General features: G+C 35.3%; 1 protein-coding gene across 1 annotated transcript; it reads right to left on the bottom strand.

Annotated features, from left to right (window-relative positions):
• Positions 1-9: 9 nt before the first annotated feature.
• LOC144435828 (aminopeptidase N-like) lies at positions 10-18656 on the bottom strand. Its single transcript, XM_078124467.1, has 17 exons — positions 17980-18656; positions 15191-15461; positions 9298-9418; positions 8828-8982; positions 7656-7769; positions 7307-7444; positions 6862-6993; positions 6387-6562; positions 6017-6111; positions 4583-4716; positions 3769-3972; positions 3346-3422; positions 2824-2934; positions 2270-2434; positions 1644-1772; positions 899-971; positions 10-333 (listed from the first exon to the last, which is right to left on the bottom strand). The coding sequence occupies exons 1-17, from the start codon at positions 18654-18656 to the stop codon at positions 10-12; spliced, it is 3096 nt and encodes a 1031-aa protein (XP_077980593.1).
• Positions 18657-19290: the final 634 nt, after the last annotated feature.

Raw genomic sequence — 19290 nt, 5'->3', positions numbered from 1 at the left:
GTCTCTAGTTTACTGACTGCCTTTTAAGAATCTGACATTTTCTGCAAAATGTTGAACTTTCTTTGACTTGCTCGGTAAATCTGAGATGGGGATATTAGAATGAAGTCTTCGAGATACGATCGGATGTAATTGTTCAACAACGGTGTTGGCATACTCCATGTTGTGAGTCACGTCCACATTCATGTTACTCGTCACATCAATTAACCAATCACGTACGCTCTCTCTATTCCTATCCATCCAGGCGACGTTTGTTTCAATCACTTGGACTGATTGGTGAAATCCCCTAGCAGCTGAATCGGACATGTTGTTGTGATTAATGCCAAACATATTTATCTGTGAAGAAATAAATGAGGATTTCAGACCATGGTAAATACTTGTATTTGTTAAAAGTGAGATAGAACGAGAACCCCATAACCCCGTGGGTGGGTGAGCTGTTGGTTGGTTGGTTGGTTGGTTGGTTGGTTGGTTGGTTGGTTGAGTTCGATGGTACAACGACAAAGAAGTGTCGTTATACCGAATAGGGTAGAACTGGCCGTCAATCTGTATAACTTAATCGGTTTAGTCGGTTTTATCATATATGTTGGTCTCTCTCCAATGTCTATAGTTTTAGTTGTTTTTATCATATATGTTAATCTCTCTCTCCAATGTCTATAGTTTTAGTCGGTTTTATCATATATGTTGATCGCTTTCCAATGTCTATAGTTTTAGTTGGTTTTATCACATATGTTGGTCTCTTTCCAATGCCTATAGTTTTAATGACGTCACATTATTAAAATTGTCTCTGATATGTTTCGTATTTTCATATCATTAAATTAGACAAGCGCTTCAAGAATTTTTTTTCCACAGTGAATTGAAAAAAACAACAACAATTATTTTGTGGTTTATACTCTAGACTTACCATATCAAGGTCGTACTTAGTATTCATCAGACTGTCAAAATCCCACACGATATCGTACGCACCGTCACCATATCTAGAAACAGAAAGTTAATGGGTATACGTACAAGCTATTTAATAATAATACGGATAACGCTATTTAATGTTAAATATTAAATGAGAGCGAATTGTGTGCTGACTGCAAGATAGATTGCTATCAGGATTGTTGCTGTGGACTTTCATTTTTTTAAAACGAATTATGAATTACTTCAGAGTACAATGAAGACGTGTCGTCTACAACTTTAAATTGTGTTCAAACTTTAACTAGTGTTAACTGTCTTGTAGTCTGATAGCGTTCAAAGCCAATGCATATACGAAACGTCATGGAACACAAAAGTGTAAAAGAAATGCCAGAGTTACAAACGAACAGATATTTTACTTGTAGATTCAACTAATCAAAGGGGATACCACATCAAAGGGGTAGACTGTCCCAAATTAAGTCGTTATATCAACAGTGTATGAACACATACATGTACACAACAATTTGTTTACGGTATATTGAATTTTCTATCATAGGTAAGCATACGTTGTACCGTTCACAAATGTACAGTATGCGCAGAGACCATATCTGTGATATCCACCGTATTCTGTTCACCTACATTTTATGGGTATTGTCATTCTATTACTGTACAATACAATGTAAGCAAGGACAATATTACACTAATTACATCACTGATCTGCTCGGAAGTGCATGTATGTAGTTTCTTACATGTTTTCCAGCTCGTCAAAATGTTTCATTGTAAAATCCCAAGTGAGAGAGAATCCCTGAGACGATTTATCTCTGATGTTATCAATGGCCGTCTTACTGTTTTCCTCACTGTGGTATTTCTCAAGATAGCTGAAAAATATAATGATCAGTTTTTGAGTAAGCTTTAAAAAGTCATATCACTGATGTCATGAACAATTCTTAATCCGCACACCACTAAGAATGTTCCCACCAAATTTCAGGCCAAACCGCCCAACACTTTGAGTTTTAGATTTTGATCTAAAACGCATACCTATGATGCGTTCACTTTCACTTAAACAATTTCCCAACTGGACATATTGAAAGTAATGTCCCCACCAGATATCAGAGCAATCAGTTTGACAGTTTTTGACATGAAGTCGTTTACACACACACACACACACACGCACACGCGCGCGCGCGCGCTCTGATGGGAGGATGGATGTATGGATGGATGGATGGATGGACGGACGGACGGACGTACGGTTGGATGGACAGACAGACAGACAGACAGACAGACAGACAGACAGACAGACATACATACAGACAGACAGATAATTTGGTATTATAATATTAGTTAATTTGCAATATAATCCATATTTAACAAATACCTCATAAGTATCCAGCTATCACGTGAACACCCCATAGCACTTTCAAGTGAACGTCTATTTCCACCAAGCAATAATTTGGATTGTTCGTAGGCAAACTGCCATTCTGCAGGTCCACCGTGTCTGATAGCAGTACAGTAAACTATATCCGTGTATTCCGATGGAATTCTAAGAAAAATAATAATTAATTTAGAAATGTAGATATGTTTAATTGTTCACTGACTTAGCTTTACCAATGTCAAAATAATTTCAGTTTTATACGTTTTGTTCGAAGATCTCCGGATGCAAAGTACATATATACTATGTGTGCGCCAACATTTTGTGTCTATTGTCATGACAACTTATAAACGAGTGCAATATAGGTTTTAGAGATAAATTTATAAAAGCAAGGCTTAAACTTTGTTTCGGCGGGATTTGATAATATTGTCTACCTTTCTTCATGTATGCACATAGACACAATAGCTACATACAAGCAACCAGCCCCACTCCCATACACATTATCAGTAATCTCGTTTGAGGCTACAAATGTGTCAGACTAACATGATAGTTTTCCTTACGGATTGATATCAGGATCTTGCATCCACTCTCGATATAAATTCAATGCACTGTTTATGCAGTCTTCGTTACCATAACGACAGGAAGTTTCTATTGCATTGATCCGTTGGTAACTTGGAAAGAATGAGAAAAAGGAGAAATCAGTATATGTGTTGTATTTTATGATCATGATTGGTGATATTAATGGTGCATGTTGGGTAATAACCTCATATCCAGACTTTATTGACATACTTCTCTTTACTGCAATCAAATGTCAAAAGTATTGTTGATTTCAGCATGTTACCATAGAAATATTAATCATGAAATAAACAGTAAAAGCTTTATGAAATTTGACTTGTTCTATTTGTTTATGTAAAACATGGTGGCAATAAACATGACTTGGAGATTTCTATCATTATTACATCAATATATCGAAGATTGTGTTACTCCCTCTATGCAGTTCGTTCTATTCCCATAGCAGCATTAGACATTACGATCTTGTTGTTTTATCTAGATAGATAGACAAGAAGTTTGCTAAAACTTACTAGTCTAGTAAACCTCCTTGATTGATGTCCCAGCCAAGGTTTTCGTATAATGGTGAAATCTGGTACTTCCAATATAACTGTAGATGTACAGAGAATTGAATTTCATTTGAGTGGTTAACTTTAATTCAAAGTAAATAAAAATAAATATTTCATAACCAAATAATTGAATTATAGGTAAAATATTCCACTGGCTGTCGATCTACAAAGACATCTTTTACACGTAAGTCGCTGTCGTAAACTATCAGTTACAATTCACTGCGTGTGACACTGAGTCAGGAGCGTGCAACATGTGACAACTTGTACCATAGGGAACCTTCAGTAATTACAAGATGGAGGTGTCTGAACATCAGAAGTGCGCCCTCTAACAAATATATATATAAAACTTAACGAAAATAAAAATGACAAAAACTCAAGATACAACACCTGAAACATGCCGAACTCCGACGTCCTCAGTAATTTTTGATGGGTAAAAGTTATTGCACGTAGAACCAATTCCCATGGGGGATATTCCTCCTCTTTATCCATATATTCTGTTAATTTCAATCCGTACACGTGATCTATGTATCCTGTTTGTGATATAGTCAGTGCATCGTCTAGCAGTGACGACCTCGTTTGACTTGGAAACACCTGTGTGAATAAAATGTTACAAATCCAGATACTTACAATCTTCGACTAAATATGCGAACGAGCTATACATAGACTCCATTAGGCTCGAGAAGATTAGATTATTGCAACATTTCTAAATGTGTTACATGTAAGTGATTTATTGTAAAGTGATATAATCTTGCATAGAAGACTATAAGAGCATATACTAAATGAATTGTAACAACTACAGTGATTTACACAACACCGCTTAGTTTTCTGTTTGATACAACCATGCAGAAACAAACAAGAAACTGGATATGTCACACTTAAACAGCAATATCGCATTTTTCAATCTTGCTATCTTAAAGTGTAGTATGTCCAGTTTCTTATTGGTTTCTGTGTGGTTGTATCAAACAGAAAAGCTGAACGGTACTGTGAAATTCGCTGTAAATGTACATAGGTAGATAGTCTACTATATTGCAAAGAAGAATAGAAGATCAATTAGTAACAACATTTCTCAATGTGGGTTGATAGCAGTAAATAATGTACTAAAGGCTGAAAAATAAGACTAACTGAACTTTGTCTTTACGTATATCAGACGGTAACATCTAGATAAGATAATAACTAGATAAGATAATAAAAGAAAAAACACCTTATGGTCTATCTTCAGTTGCTCCCGAAGTCTTTCTAAATTCGTAGTATCATATTGTGTTCGAAAGAAACCTCGCTGATCGGGATTGAATAAAATCCAGTCGTCCTCCGCAATGTCTTCCAAAAGTATTTCCGCTATTCAGAAAATAAAATAAGAGTGATTTCAATGTTGTATCGTATTTCATATATTGGTAACTATGTATTGTGTACAACTTTCAGTTGTGAATATTTGTCTCCATGTAAGCCTTTGTCTATAGAGCAAAGTCAAAACTTTAAGGTGAATTGTTTCTTATATACGGTACAAAACGATAGATTATAAGATTTAGTCGTTGGTGGCGCTTCTAAATGGCACTGGCATTACACTTATATCACTGGCGACTGTGTCATATGCTACAAACTAATAGAATTCTTGAGGAAAATAGACAATTACCACAGCAATGTCTATGTCATGAACATCACTAATTTGTGGAGTAATATACAACAAATTAACACACTGCTAGTTACTGCTTCATGACCTAATTTCTACATTGCTATATGATAACCTTTTGTTTTATAAAGTAATAAATAATATAACCAGACATACATGTACATGCACTCGGTTCTCATCCACCATTATCTCAACTCGTCTCTGCTCTATATATTAGCAAACCATACACAAGTTTATATGAGGTACTATACATTTATCAAACGCTGTCATTATTCGTAGATGACTTAAATGTTCCATCCTTAAGTGATTACAAGAAGAGGGGAGGGAAGGGGAGGGAAGGGCAAATCTGGAGATATGTTTAGTTTAATTTTATTTACAAATTGGTTCTCAGGGATGGCCAGTTTTAAGAAAATGAAATTAGGCCATTGTCGTATTTTACTATGACCAAATTTATTATCTAACTTTGCATTTATTTTGTGATTTTGGCATCCCATCAGCGCTACAGCCCACCATTGTCACATTCCACCATTGCCACAGCCTACAATTGCCACATCCCACATAATATAATATCGGAATATACCAGTAAAATTGCTCCGGATAGGCTTTCAATGAACCAATTGTAAGATTTGGGGAGAGGAGTGGAGTGGATCTCTAAGGAGAGATGGGGAATAGTTTCGTAAGATATTATTGGGGATAATGTCGTTGAACTAGGATGACGATCTTGAACTCTCGTTCCAGGCAATATAGACATCTAGTCTTTGGTGGTCCTGCCGTCATCTTTTCCAATTCGATAGAGTAATTAATGCAGTACCTTCACACAAATGTACTCTCGCGGTAGTGAGTTCAAATATTTGAACATAAGGAAAAATCATATTTTGGTTGAGAAAGGCCAAATATTTCATGAAACAGGGAATCGGGGAGGGATACATTTTATGTCAGAGGCTGTGTTTGGTTTTCTCCGGCCCATGCAGTTATCGAATACTCCCTTGTAAGATAAAATTGGCTTACTTTCACTTTCTCCTGGTGTCAACCAAGCTTCAAGGGGTTGATAAATTTGATTTCGACTTTGATGTGTGTATGTTAGTGGTACATACCATTCATACCTAAAACATTAACACAAAAATATTAAAATAAAAGTTACGAAACCTCTTTCATTTTTCAAACAAAAGCGTCATTGCTGAAAGTTTAATATATATACTTTCATGTTAATTTGATTTTAATTAAAAATGGTCAATGATTGATATGGTATGGCATGGTCTATGGAAATATTAGCTTTAAATGTTTCAAAATCTACATTTCTGTCATATAACACGTTTATTGTGTAGCCTTTGATCTCGGAAATGTGTTCAATCAGACGTACGTGTCACAGTAAACTTACCCAAATGTACCATACTCCTCAGACGGCTCGTCGTTAGGGTCGAGTAGGTAATGAGTTTGGGTAATGACGGCTTTGTCTGTATCAGTGCGGGTAACAGTTACTAACGGATGACCAGCTTGTAGAGACCACGTGTCCATAATTGTTTTTACGTCATTTCCTTTGTCGTGATCGTCTGCCTAGAAACAAAGAAACAAATAAACAAACATTCCTCCTGATATATGAAATCTCTTTTAGTACAAGAAAAGGGGCAACTTGTCATGACGACGAAATTGTTACATCTGCAGTGTAGTGTAGTGTAGTGTAGTGTAGTGTAGTGTTGTGTTGTGTAGTGTAGTGTAGTGTAGTGTAATGTAGTGTAGTGTAATGTAGCGTAGCGTAGCGTAGTGTAGTGTAGTGTAGTGTAGTGTAGTGTAGTGTAGTGTAGTGTAGTGTAGTGTAGTGCAATCACTAATATATACAAAATGTATTTATTTACCTTTTGAAGACCTGCCCATAGATCATCAGTATCAACACTGTCATAAAGATTGTCATTGAGATAGAATTGTAAACCATCATAGATTGTTTCATTACGTAAAAAGGTGTTTAAAGATCGCAAGATGGATGCTCCCTGTGTACAGAGAGAATAGAAACCAAAGATTACACATGTACACTACATTTTAATATACATTCCGTCTGTATTATACCTGTCGTTCGGGTTTTTTTTTTTATTCTTTGACGTTTGTTTTTACAATACAATTGGCTACAAACGTTTGAACATGGCCAAGTGTCTGAAAAAAATTCAAGCTATACATAAATTGTTCACGTTGGTCGAAATTTGAATGCTATTTAAATATAATCCGTCAAGCCAAAATACTAAAGTACATCAAGAACTACGTTTGTAACTTTATCCTAGACGTGCAAATGAAATGTATAATAGTTACCTTGCTATAGGACATAGTATCAAACATTGACCATACTTCATCCATCCATCCAGTACTTCTCACAAGTGGTTTAGATCGCGATGATGTAGAATCCGCAGATAAAGCAGATGCCATATCATCTGTCATAAACTGGTCCCACTGTAAAGGGAAGCAGAATATAACTGTAGAAAAAAATCGACTAGGGAGAAAGACATTGGAGGAAAGGAAAGGAAGGGGACGGTTAAAAGATTGCAAAAATGAGGCAAATTAGCAGAGAATGAATTTTATACTCAAAGTACAGGAATGGGCCAGTCAAAACATCTTTAGCTCCAACATTACGTTCAGAAAAATTGATCGGTAACTAACTTACAATTTTCCATTCTGGATGGAATCTGTGAACACCCATGTACGGCACATAGGTGGCAAATCCTTCATTTAGCCACAGATGGTCCCACCAATCAGGAGACAGTTTATTACCAAACCACTACAAAAGACAACTTGTGACAATTGTGAATAGACCCACACAAACAAATGCAGACAGACAGACAGACAGACAGACAGACAGACAGACAGACAGACAGACAGTTAGACAGACAGACAGTCATATACCAAAACATATATAGTGCAATATATAAGACCTGCCGATATTCTATAATAACAATTTAATATGAATACCATACCATATAATGATATAACAATTGAATATGAATACCATAATATATCATAATATAAACATTAAATATGAATACCATAACATATAATAATATAAACATTTAATATGAATACCATAACATATAATAATATTTCCTCATTTATAAATGTTTGACTTACATCCACATCAACCTCTGTCACTTAATCTGACAAATAATCTTGAAATAGGAATATTGATAAATTGGGTTTTGTCAAACAACTCAATAATTTCTCATAACATTTTTATCATATTCTGTCTATTTACATTCACTTTTGTACAAGTCTAAGTGTTTTATATACAAGTAATGTTTACACTAAATTTAGTCATGAATTCAGTCTCAAATACACGTTCTACCACTTCCATTCTGTTTCTCGTAAAACCTCCAAAAATAGTTGGCAGTAGTAGAGTCGAATGGAAGTATCTGTAACTTTAATAATTGAATCGGAACACAGATTGGCTGCAATCACATCAATCAATCAAACACTGTTTTGAGTCATAGACCTACAATTGTTATATGAAATCAAAGTCAGAATATGTTGGGTTTTTAGAAACTATTAAACACATGATTTATCTTTCTAAATACAACTAACATTTACATAATAAAATTGTTCTATCGTGCTCGGGATGGGCTTTAAAAAATGAAGAATTTGAGTTCGACTGAGCATTATTACGAGGACCCAATCCTTTGTATGTAATAACAGAATGCTTCGCAGCAATGTGTCCTTGAAGTAAATTCATCTAAAATCTATATCAGATTTTAGTGAGGAAAAATTGTTTTAAAAAATTGAATCAGAAAAAAAAATCGAAAGGGGAAAGTACAAAAGTATGTTTTTGTTCCTACATGATCTTACCATATGTATGATTTCATGTGCAACTATCTCAGCCACTCGCTTTTGAGTAGTAGGAGGATGAACATCCGGGTCATACAACATAGATGTATCTTGGTACAAAATATGGCCCCAACACTCCAGAGCACCGGAAATAAAGTCGGGGAATGCAATCATATCTAGAAGGCAAAAACACTGAAATTGAACAATGTGTCTTCAGAATTAATTATTTGTATATTGTTACATTTCCATGTCCAATTGTTTGATATTGGTTGTTAAAACGTGTCACCTAATACTGCTCGTTAGAAATATCAAATGACAACCTTTGGCAGCTATATGTGGTGGAAAAGGTTTTGAATACAATTTTGAAGACTTTGACTATAGCTATAGCTATAAGCCTATATCAAGTATACCTTCAGGTAAACTTCCGGTTGAGACACCCGTTTTAAGAAATATGTTTAAAAACAAAGATTTCTCACAATAGTTGTACTCACCCATTTTTGGAATGGAGTATGGTACTTGGTAGTAGTCTTCAAAGTATGTCAGTAAAGCGACTCCGATGTAGAGTGAATAATTGGCAGCATACAGATAGTCTTCCTGGGCCCAGACACGAAACTAGTTTGATGACGTTCACCATGGTAACAACGATGATAATGACGTTGATAACAACCACCATCATGGTAACGGTGACGGCGATGACATTGATAATTTATGATTACAAAGAAAAATGAAATAATCAAAATTTTATAAACACAACTACCATCTGCTTATTATGAATGATCGATATCTGTTATCAACCCATAATTGATATCTGTTATCAACCCATGATTGATATCTGTTATCAACCCATAATTGATATCTGTTATCAACCCATAATTGATATCTGTTATCAACCCATGATTGATATCTGCTATCAACCCATGATTGATATCTGTTATCAACCCATGATTGATATCTGTTATCAACCCATGATTGATATCTGTTATCAACCCATAATTGATATCTGTTATCAACCCATGATTGATATCTGCTATCAACCCATGATTGATATCTGTTATCAACCCATAATCGATATCTGTTATCAACCCATGATCGATATCTGTTATCAACCCATGATCGATATCTGTTATCAACCCACGATTGATATCTGCTATCAACCCATGATTGATATCTGTTATCAACCCATAATTGATATCTGTTATCAACCCATAATTGATATCTGTTATCAACCCATAATCGATATCTGCTATCAACCCATAATTGATATCTGTTATCAACCCATAATTGATATCTGTTATCAACCCATAATTGATATCTGTTATCAACCCATAATTGATATCTGTTATCAACCCATAATTGATATCTGTTATCAACCCATGATTGATATCTGTTATCAACCCACGATTGATATCTGTTATCAACCCATGATTGATATCTGTTATCAACCCATGATTGATATCTGTTATCAACCCATGATCGATATCTGTTATCAACCCATGATTGATATCTGTTATCAACCCATGATTGATATCTGTTATCAACCCATGATCGATATCTGTTATCAACCCATGATTGATATCTGTTATCAACCCATGATTGATATCTGTTATCAACCCATGATCGATATCTGTTATCAACCCATGATTGATATCTGTTATCAACCCATAATTGATATCTGTTATCAACCCATAATCGATATCTGTTATCAACCCATAATTGATATCTGTTATCAACCCATGATTGATATATGTTATCAACCCATAATTGATATCTGTTATCAACCCATAATTGATATCTGTTATCAACCCATGATTGATATCTGTTATCAACCCATAATTGATATCTGTTATCAACCCATAATTGATATCTGTTATCAACCCATAATTGATATCTGTTATCAACCCATAATTGATATCTGTTATCAACCCATAATTGATATCTGTTATCAACCCATGATTGATATCTGTTATCAACCCATGATTGATATCTGTTATCAACCCATAATTGATATCTGTTATCAACCCATAATTGATATCTGTTATCAACCCATAATCGATATCTGTTATCAACCCATGATTGATATCTGTTATCAACCCATGATTGATATCTGTTATCAACCCATAATTGATATCTGTTATCAACCCATAATCGATATCTGTTATCAACCCATAATTGATATCTGTTATCAACCCATAATTGATATCTGTTATCAACCCATAATTGATATCTGTTATCAACCCATAATTGATATCTGTTATCAACCCATGATTGATATCTGTTATCAACCCATAATTGATATCTGTTATCAACCCATGATTGATATCTGTTATCAACCCATAATTGATATCTGTTATCAACCCATGATTGATATCTGTTATCAACCCATAATTGATATCTGTTATCAACCCACGATTGATATCTGTTATCAACCCATAATTGATATCTGTTATCAACCCATAATCGATATCTGTTATCAACCCATAATTGATATCTGTTATCAACCCATGATCGATGTCTGTTACCAACCCATGATCGATATCTGTTATCAACCCATAATTGATATCTGTTATCAACCCATGATTGATATCTGTTATCAACCCACGATTGATATCTGTTATCAACCCATGATTGATATCTGTTATCAACCCATAATTGATATCTGTTATCAACCCACGATTGATATCTGTTATCAACCCATAATTGATATCTGTTATCAACCCATAATCGATATCTGTTATCAACCCATAATTGATATCTGTTTTCAACCCATAATTGATATCTGTTATCAACCCATGATCGATATCTGTTATCAACCCATAATTGATATCTGTTATCAACCCATGATTGATATCTGTTATCAACCCATGATCGATATCTGTTATCAACCCATAATTGATATCTGTTATCAACCCATAATTGATATCTGTTATCAACCCATAATCGATATCTGTTATCAACCCATGATCGATATCTGTTATCAACCCATGATTGATATCTGTTATCAACCCATGATTGATATCTGTTATCAACCCATAATCGATATCTGTTATCAACCCATGATTGATATCTGTTATCAACCCATAATTGATATCTGTTATCAACCCATGATCGATATCTGTTATCAACCCATGATCGATATCTGTTATCAACCCATGATCGATATCTGTTATCAACCCATAATTGATATCTGTTATCAACCCATAATTGATATCTGTTATCAACCCATAATCGATATCTGTTATCAACCCATGATCGATATCTGTTATCAACCCATGATTGATATCTGTTATCAACCCATAATTGATATCTGTTATCAACCCATAATCGATATCTGTTATCAACCCATGATTGATATCTGTTATCAACCCATAATTGATATCTGTTATCAACCCATAATTGATATCTGTTATCAACCCATGATTGATATCTGTAATCAACCCATGATCGATATCTGTTATCAACCCATAATTGATATCTGTTATCAACCCATAATTGATATCTGTTATCAACCCATAATCGATATCTGTTATCAACCCATAATTGATATCTGTTATCAACCCATAATTGATATCTGTTATCAACCCATAATCGATATCTGTTATCAACCCATGATTGATATCTGTTATCAACCCATAATTGATATCTGTTATCAACCCATAATTGATATCTGTTATCAACCCATAATTGATATCTGTTATCAACCCATAATTGATATCTGTTATCAACCCATAATTGATATCTGTTATCAACCCATAATTGATATCTGTTATCAACCCATGATTGATATCTGTTATCAACCCATAATCGATATCTGTTATCAACCCATGATTGATATCTGTTATCAACCCATAATTGATATCTGTTATCAACCCATAATTGATATCTGTTATCAACCCATGATTGATATCTGTTATCAACCCATAATCGATATCTGTTATCAACCCATAATTGATATCTGTTATCAACCCATGATCGATATCTGTTATCAACCCATAATCGATATCTGTTATCAACCCATGATTGATATCTGTTATCAACCCATAATCGATATCTGTTATCAACCCATGATTGATATCTGTTATCAACCCATAATTGATATCTGTTATCAACCCATAATCGATATCTGTTATCAACCCATGATTGATATCTGTTATCAACCCACGATTGATATCTGTTATCAACCCATAATCGATATCTGTTATCAACCCATGATTGATATCTGTTATCAACCCATAATTGATATCTGTTATCAACCCATGATTGATATCTGTTATCAACCCATAATCGATATCTGTTATCAACCCATAATTGATATCTGTTATCAACCCACGATTGATATCTGTTATCAACCCATAATTGATATCTGTTATCAACCCATGATTGATATCTGTTATCAACCCATAATTGATATCTGTTATCAACCCATGATTGATATCTGTTATCAACCCATAATTGATATCTGTTATCAACCCATGATTGATATCTGTTATCAACCCATAATTGATATCTGTTATCAACCCATAATTGATATCTGTTATCAACCCATAATCGATATCTGTTATCAACCCATAATCGATATCTGTTATCAACCCATGATCGATATCTGTTATCAACCCATGATTGATATCTGTTATCAACCCATGATTGATATCTGTTATCAACCCATAATCGATATCTGTTATCAACCCATAATCGATATCTGTTATCAACCCATAATCGATATCTGTTATCAACCCATAATTGATATCTGTTATCAACCCATAATCGATATCTGTTATCAACCCATAATTGATATCTGTTATCAACCCATAATTGATATCTGTTATCAACCCATAATTGATATCTGTTATCAACCCATGATCGATATCTGTTATCAACCCATGATTGATATCTGTTATCAACCCACGATTGATATCTGTTATCAACCCATGATTGATATCTGTTATCAACCCATAATTGATATCTGTTATCAACCCATAATTGATATCTGTTATCAACCCATGATTGATATCTGTAATCAACCCATGATCGATATCTGTTATCAACCCATAATTGATATCTGTTATCAACCCATGATCGATATCTGTAATCAACCCATAATTGATATCTGTTATCAACCCATAATCGATATCTGTTATCAACCCATGATTGATATCTGTTATCAACCCATGATTGATATCTGTTATCAACCCATAATTGATATCTGTTATCAACCCATAATTGATATCTGTTATCAACCCATAATTGATATCTGTTATCAACCCATAATTGATATCTGTTATCAACCCATGATTGATATCTGTTATCAACCCATAATTGATATCTGTTATCAACCCATGATCGATATCTGTTATCAACCCATGATTGATATCTGTTATCAACCCATAATTGATATCTGTTATCAACCCATAATTGATATCTGTTATCAACCCATAATCGATATCTGTTATCAACCCATGATTGATATCTGTTATCAACCCATAATTGATATCTGCTATCAACCCATAATTGATATCTGTTATCAACCCATAATCGATATCTGTTATCAACCCATAATCGATATCTGTTATCAACCCATGATTGATATCTGTTATCAACCCATGATTGATATCTGTTATCAACCCATAATCGATGTCTGTTATCAACCCATAATTGATATCTGTTATCAACCCATAATCGATATCTGTTATCAACCCATAATTGATATCTGTTATCAACCCATGATCGATATCTGTTATCAACCCATGATCGATGTCTGTTATCAACCCATAATTGATATCTGTTATCAACCCATGATTGATATCTGTTATCAACCCATGATTGATATCTGTTATCAACCCATAATTGATATCTGTTATCAACCCATGATCGATATCTGTTATCAACCCATAATTGATATCTGTTATCAACCCATGATTGATATCTGTTATCAACCCATGATTGATATCTGTTATCAACCCATAATTGATATCTGTTATCAACCCATAATTGATATCTGTTATCAACCCATAATTGATATCTGTTATCAACCCATGATTGATATCTGTTATCAACCCATGATTGATATCTGTTATCAACCCATGATCGATATCTGTTATCAACCCATAATTGATATCTGTTATCAACCCATGATTGATATCTGTTATCAACCCATAATTGATATCTGTTATCAACCCATGATCGATGTGTTATTGACAGTCGAACTGTTTAAAAGACTAAGTCTAAATCACTGTTACACTGGATTATTTGATTGGAAAACGTGTATGATTAGTCAGTATTGGCGTAATTGATTGGACAACAGGTTTGTATCATTCATTGGTATTGTATTATTTGATTGGATAACAGGTTTGTTTGATGCAAAATATTATAATGAGATAAATGCCTTACCAGTATATTATTTGGTGTGGTCATCTCAAGACTTGGGAAGTCGGTTAACGAAAATGAAATGAGATAGGTGGACATGATTACACTTGTATTAAAGTATGTAGTATTCCATTCTCCGTCACTCTCAAAGGCGATTTCATTCATATTAGCAAGAGCTCGTCTGTTTGGTCTATGTACCATGATGATGTCAAAGGTGGCCTTGAGGTTTGGTTCGTCAAGACAAGGGAAGGTCATCCTGGCACCATTAGGTTCAAATACTGCTCCAGCAATCCACCTACACAATAAAATGTGTATATTTGACGAGTGTAAAATAAAACTATTTGGGCATCACTCCACATGGTCGACTTACAGTCTTCGTGGACCTAATGCTGTATGTCTGCACGGACGTAATTTGTTACCGATAAAAATTAAGAGATGATGATATAGAAAAGGACTAACATTTATCACGGTCGTGCGTCTGGATATATTTACAACTCAAACCCGAGTAATTCTCTATTCGATTCAATGTTTTATTTTCCGTTTTCCAAACGACATCGCTGTTCTTTATCATTCCTAATTACTAAACTGTATATCTCCATTTCATATCCGATCTGATTTGGAGAATTCCACTATATACCGCAACGAGTGGCGCTGGTTCAACCTTTGCCATGATGATAGATAGGCATCTCTAACCAACAGGAGCATGCTAGGTTTGTACTAGATAAGTAGAGTCCGATAAAAATCCAATTTATGATCTGGTAAATTGGTACTACTGTCACCCAATGGTGATAACCTCTACACCGACAGCTTGTTACTTGGTAAAATTAAACTTACGTGATTAGGGCGCATTCAGTAATTACAAGGGGCAGGGGAAATCGGGCTCGCGCTATTGCGTAAAATGTGACCCTCCCCGATTCCATCGTGCTAAAAAGTGGCGGCCGGGCCTCCCTCAACTCTTTTTTTCTAAAACATGACCCTCCCCTGTTAAAGTAGTTTAAAATGTGGGTTAAAATACTGTCAGAAATGTAAAAGGACATGAGTCCCATGGGTAGGATTTAATCCCACCGCTACCACCAGTGTTGAAAGTTCTAAAGACATCGGCTATTTCCCACCGTCATGTGCATGTGTGTGAAGGTATTGCATTAATAAATACATGTGTTTGGATCTCGTTGGCTGAGTTCAAGACGATTAGATTGATTGACATACTCCCAACATTATGGGGACAGAGGTCATGATCTCCACAACATTATCCGTAGTATCTTACCAAACTTTTCCCATTTTACACCTGTGAGACCCACTTCTCTCCTCACACCACGACTAACAATTAATTCATTACATTGGTTGTCAGCAGCAATTTGATTGATAAAGGCTGATACCATGGGTACCTGACCATAACCTAGCCGCAATGGGATTTGGAACCAGTGGCAGCGATGGGATGACAAAAACATAATAATGCAATATTAGGCAATACAATGAGTCAAAGTAAAACGTAACCCTTCTCCCAATTCATTTCCTACAATATGGTCCTCCCCCGAGAGGCCGATGAGGAAAAGGTGACCCCCACCACCCATTATCTCGGTCCTCCCCTTGTAAAGGCTGGAGGCTCCCATCACAACAAACCAAGTTTAGACACGTAATGTGAACATTTCGTAGTAGAGCTGGAGGGCAAATCATAAACTCTGCGTGAAGTGCAATCCAAGGAAACTTCTTCTTTCGATCGTAAAATATGAATTTCTCTCATTCAAAGACATATTGTGGTTGAAAAACAACGGATACTCCATTGTCTCTGTCGTGGTCCTGTTCCCCTTCGAGTTGATTCAACTCTCGGACTACTAACCCAACGTACTGGTCGTCTTCGTATAATAACGTCTCCGTGCACACGAGACTAATAACACCGCACAAGTCAACCATGCTGGATAGACTGATACAACGCAGTGCCAACATTGTGAATGTATATAGATATATATAGAACACTGTGCTGACAATTTGTTTTAAGTTAGCCAACAGCCTTGGCTATCTGACTCGACATACTGGCTTGACAGAACAACAATTCCAAGCCACATAACCAATGCAAGTCTCTGGGCTACTTCTCATTTAATCGTTCGGTTGGTTCAAACTACTACCATCCTTGCCTGCCATTCCAAATTCACCCGATAATATTTTTTTATTGCCATGAGTGACAGAATACAACGTTCTGATATTCATAAAGTTTTGGTGTACTAAGAACACTGCATTTCACGAATTGTATTCGGAGATGACAACATGACTGTGGACCCATGGAAGAGCAATGGCCTCATCAAATTGTTTAGCGATTTTTTCAGATTTGTCAATATTATTTGCATTAAATGAAGGCAACGACACTCTTCGGTTTTATTCATCTATGATGTTGGTGATTTTATCATCCAATTATTTGACTATTGTATAATTTATGTTTATAAGAATTTAAAATTGCAATAAAGTATGGATTCGCTTTAGAGAAGAGGAGCGAGCTGAAGGCAAAGCAATTAGCGTCCATCTGCTCCCTGGCTACTTCTAAAATGGTTCCAAGTTAACCATAACATTGTATATAGTCTGAGTTAATTCACTAAAGTCCAAGTGATTCCATGAACAAGTGGAGATATGAGAGTGGTTCTATAGTTACATGATCTACCAGCTAGGCAAGGAGGTCAGAAAGTAACAATATTACTTTATGTACAAATATGACAGAATAGTTAGATCCCTTAAAATGCATAGACCCCCACTATTATCGGGGAAATATGTCTGATATTTCACTTACTTGTAATAGGTTAGTGAAGAGTGTTGTAAAACATTACCTTGTTTCGGTGCCGATTTGGTAACTGCTCCGATAAAAGCCAAAAAACGGTATGTATTTGAGTTCAGCATTGTAACTCATCCTCACCGAGTACAAGTCCCCTTCCTGCAAACTTTCTTCAAGTACTAAAACCAAGAAGTCGTACACTTCCTCAGTATACCAGTCTTTTATACCTATAGTGCTTTGAACACTCTCCCCAGTAAGATCAAGTAAAGAAACTTGTATGGAATCATAGTCAATGTCAAGGTCAAGAAAATGTAACGTTATAATGTCAGTGGATTCATAACACTTTAATATAATGTTAACTTCGCCATCGTAAGTGAACTTTTTATCACCATCAACATCATCCATGTATACTTTGAGCCAAATATCGTAGTGTTCAGGTTTCAGAGTCTCAGGAAGTCTCCCGTTATACGGTCCCCTTGGATCCTCTGTCGGTGGTTCATCGGACGGCATAGGTGGGGGAAGAGGCTCTACGATTTCCAATGGCGGGTCGCATTCTTCTGTCGCCGGAGCAAAGTAAAATACTAAAGCGACGAACACCACTATAATGATGGCCACGACCGTCAGCAACACACCCGTTGTCCTGGATACGAAGCATCCTTTAGCATCCTTCTTATACAGTGCTTCTTCACTCCAATGCTCTCCATTTCTGTAAGTATCACGATTAGACGCCATTGCGGTGGATCGATGCATTCACCAAGTTAGTCGACGTCATAAAAACTTCAACTAATTGAATTGTATTCCGATAAGATAGTTCCTAATGAGATCACGTGATGAGGATTTATCTGGCGAATACATGGCCATTTTTGTGTTGTTGATATCAAAGTACAACAGTCATAAAGTATTTGGATAATTTTACGACATGCTAAGACATATATTTAGTTCATGGAGTTGTCGTTTATTTTAGTTTGATGTCGACTTCTGTTATGATTAGTAATATGTAACAATTAGTAACATGGTGTTAATTCCTGTTGTGAAGTGTAATCAGTGTAATGACTAAGATTACAATTTGTTAGAAGCCTAAGTTATAAAAGTATGGCCTCATATCATCTAAATCTTGACACTGCTCTAATTGTGTTATGATGTGTGAATTGAGGACAATGATAGTCTCGATATCTGGGTATGCACAGTCCCAAAATGAGTAGAATCACCTAGGTTACGAGTGACTACTCTTTAAACGAGGTGGAGGTACGTAAAATAACGACATGTATACAGCACATTATATATTGGCCACTTGTTGGAATAGAGCTTAAAACTGTGAATTATAGTATGAACATAAAAATAGTGTTGGATTCGGTCATATACACAT

This window comes from Glandiceps talaboti, chromosome 1, assembly GCF_964340395.1.
Source record: "Glandiceps talaboti chromosome 1, keGlaTala1.1, whole genome shotgun sequence".
Classification (NCBI taxonomy): Eukaryota; Metazoa; Hemichordata; class Enteropneusta; family Spengelidae; genus Glandiceps; species Glandiceps talaboti.
This window is presented reverse-complemented; position numbering and strand designations above follow the sequence as displayed.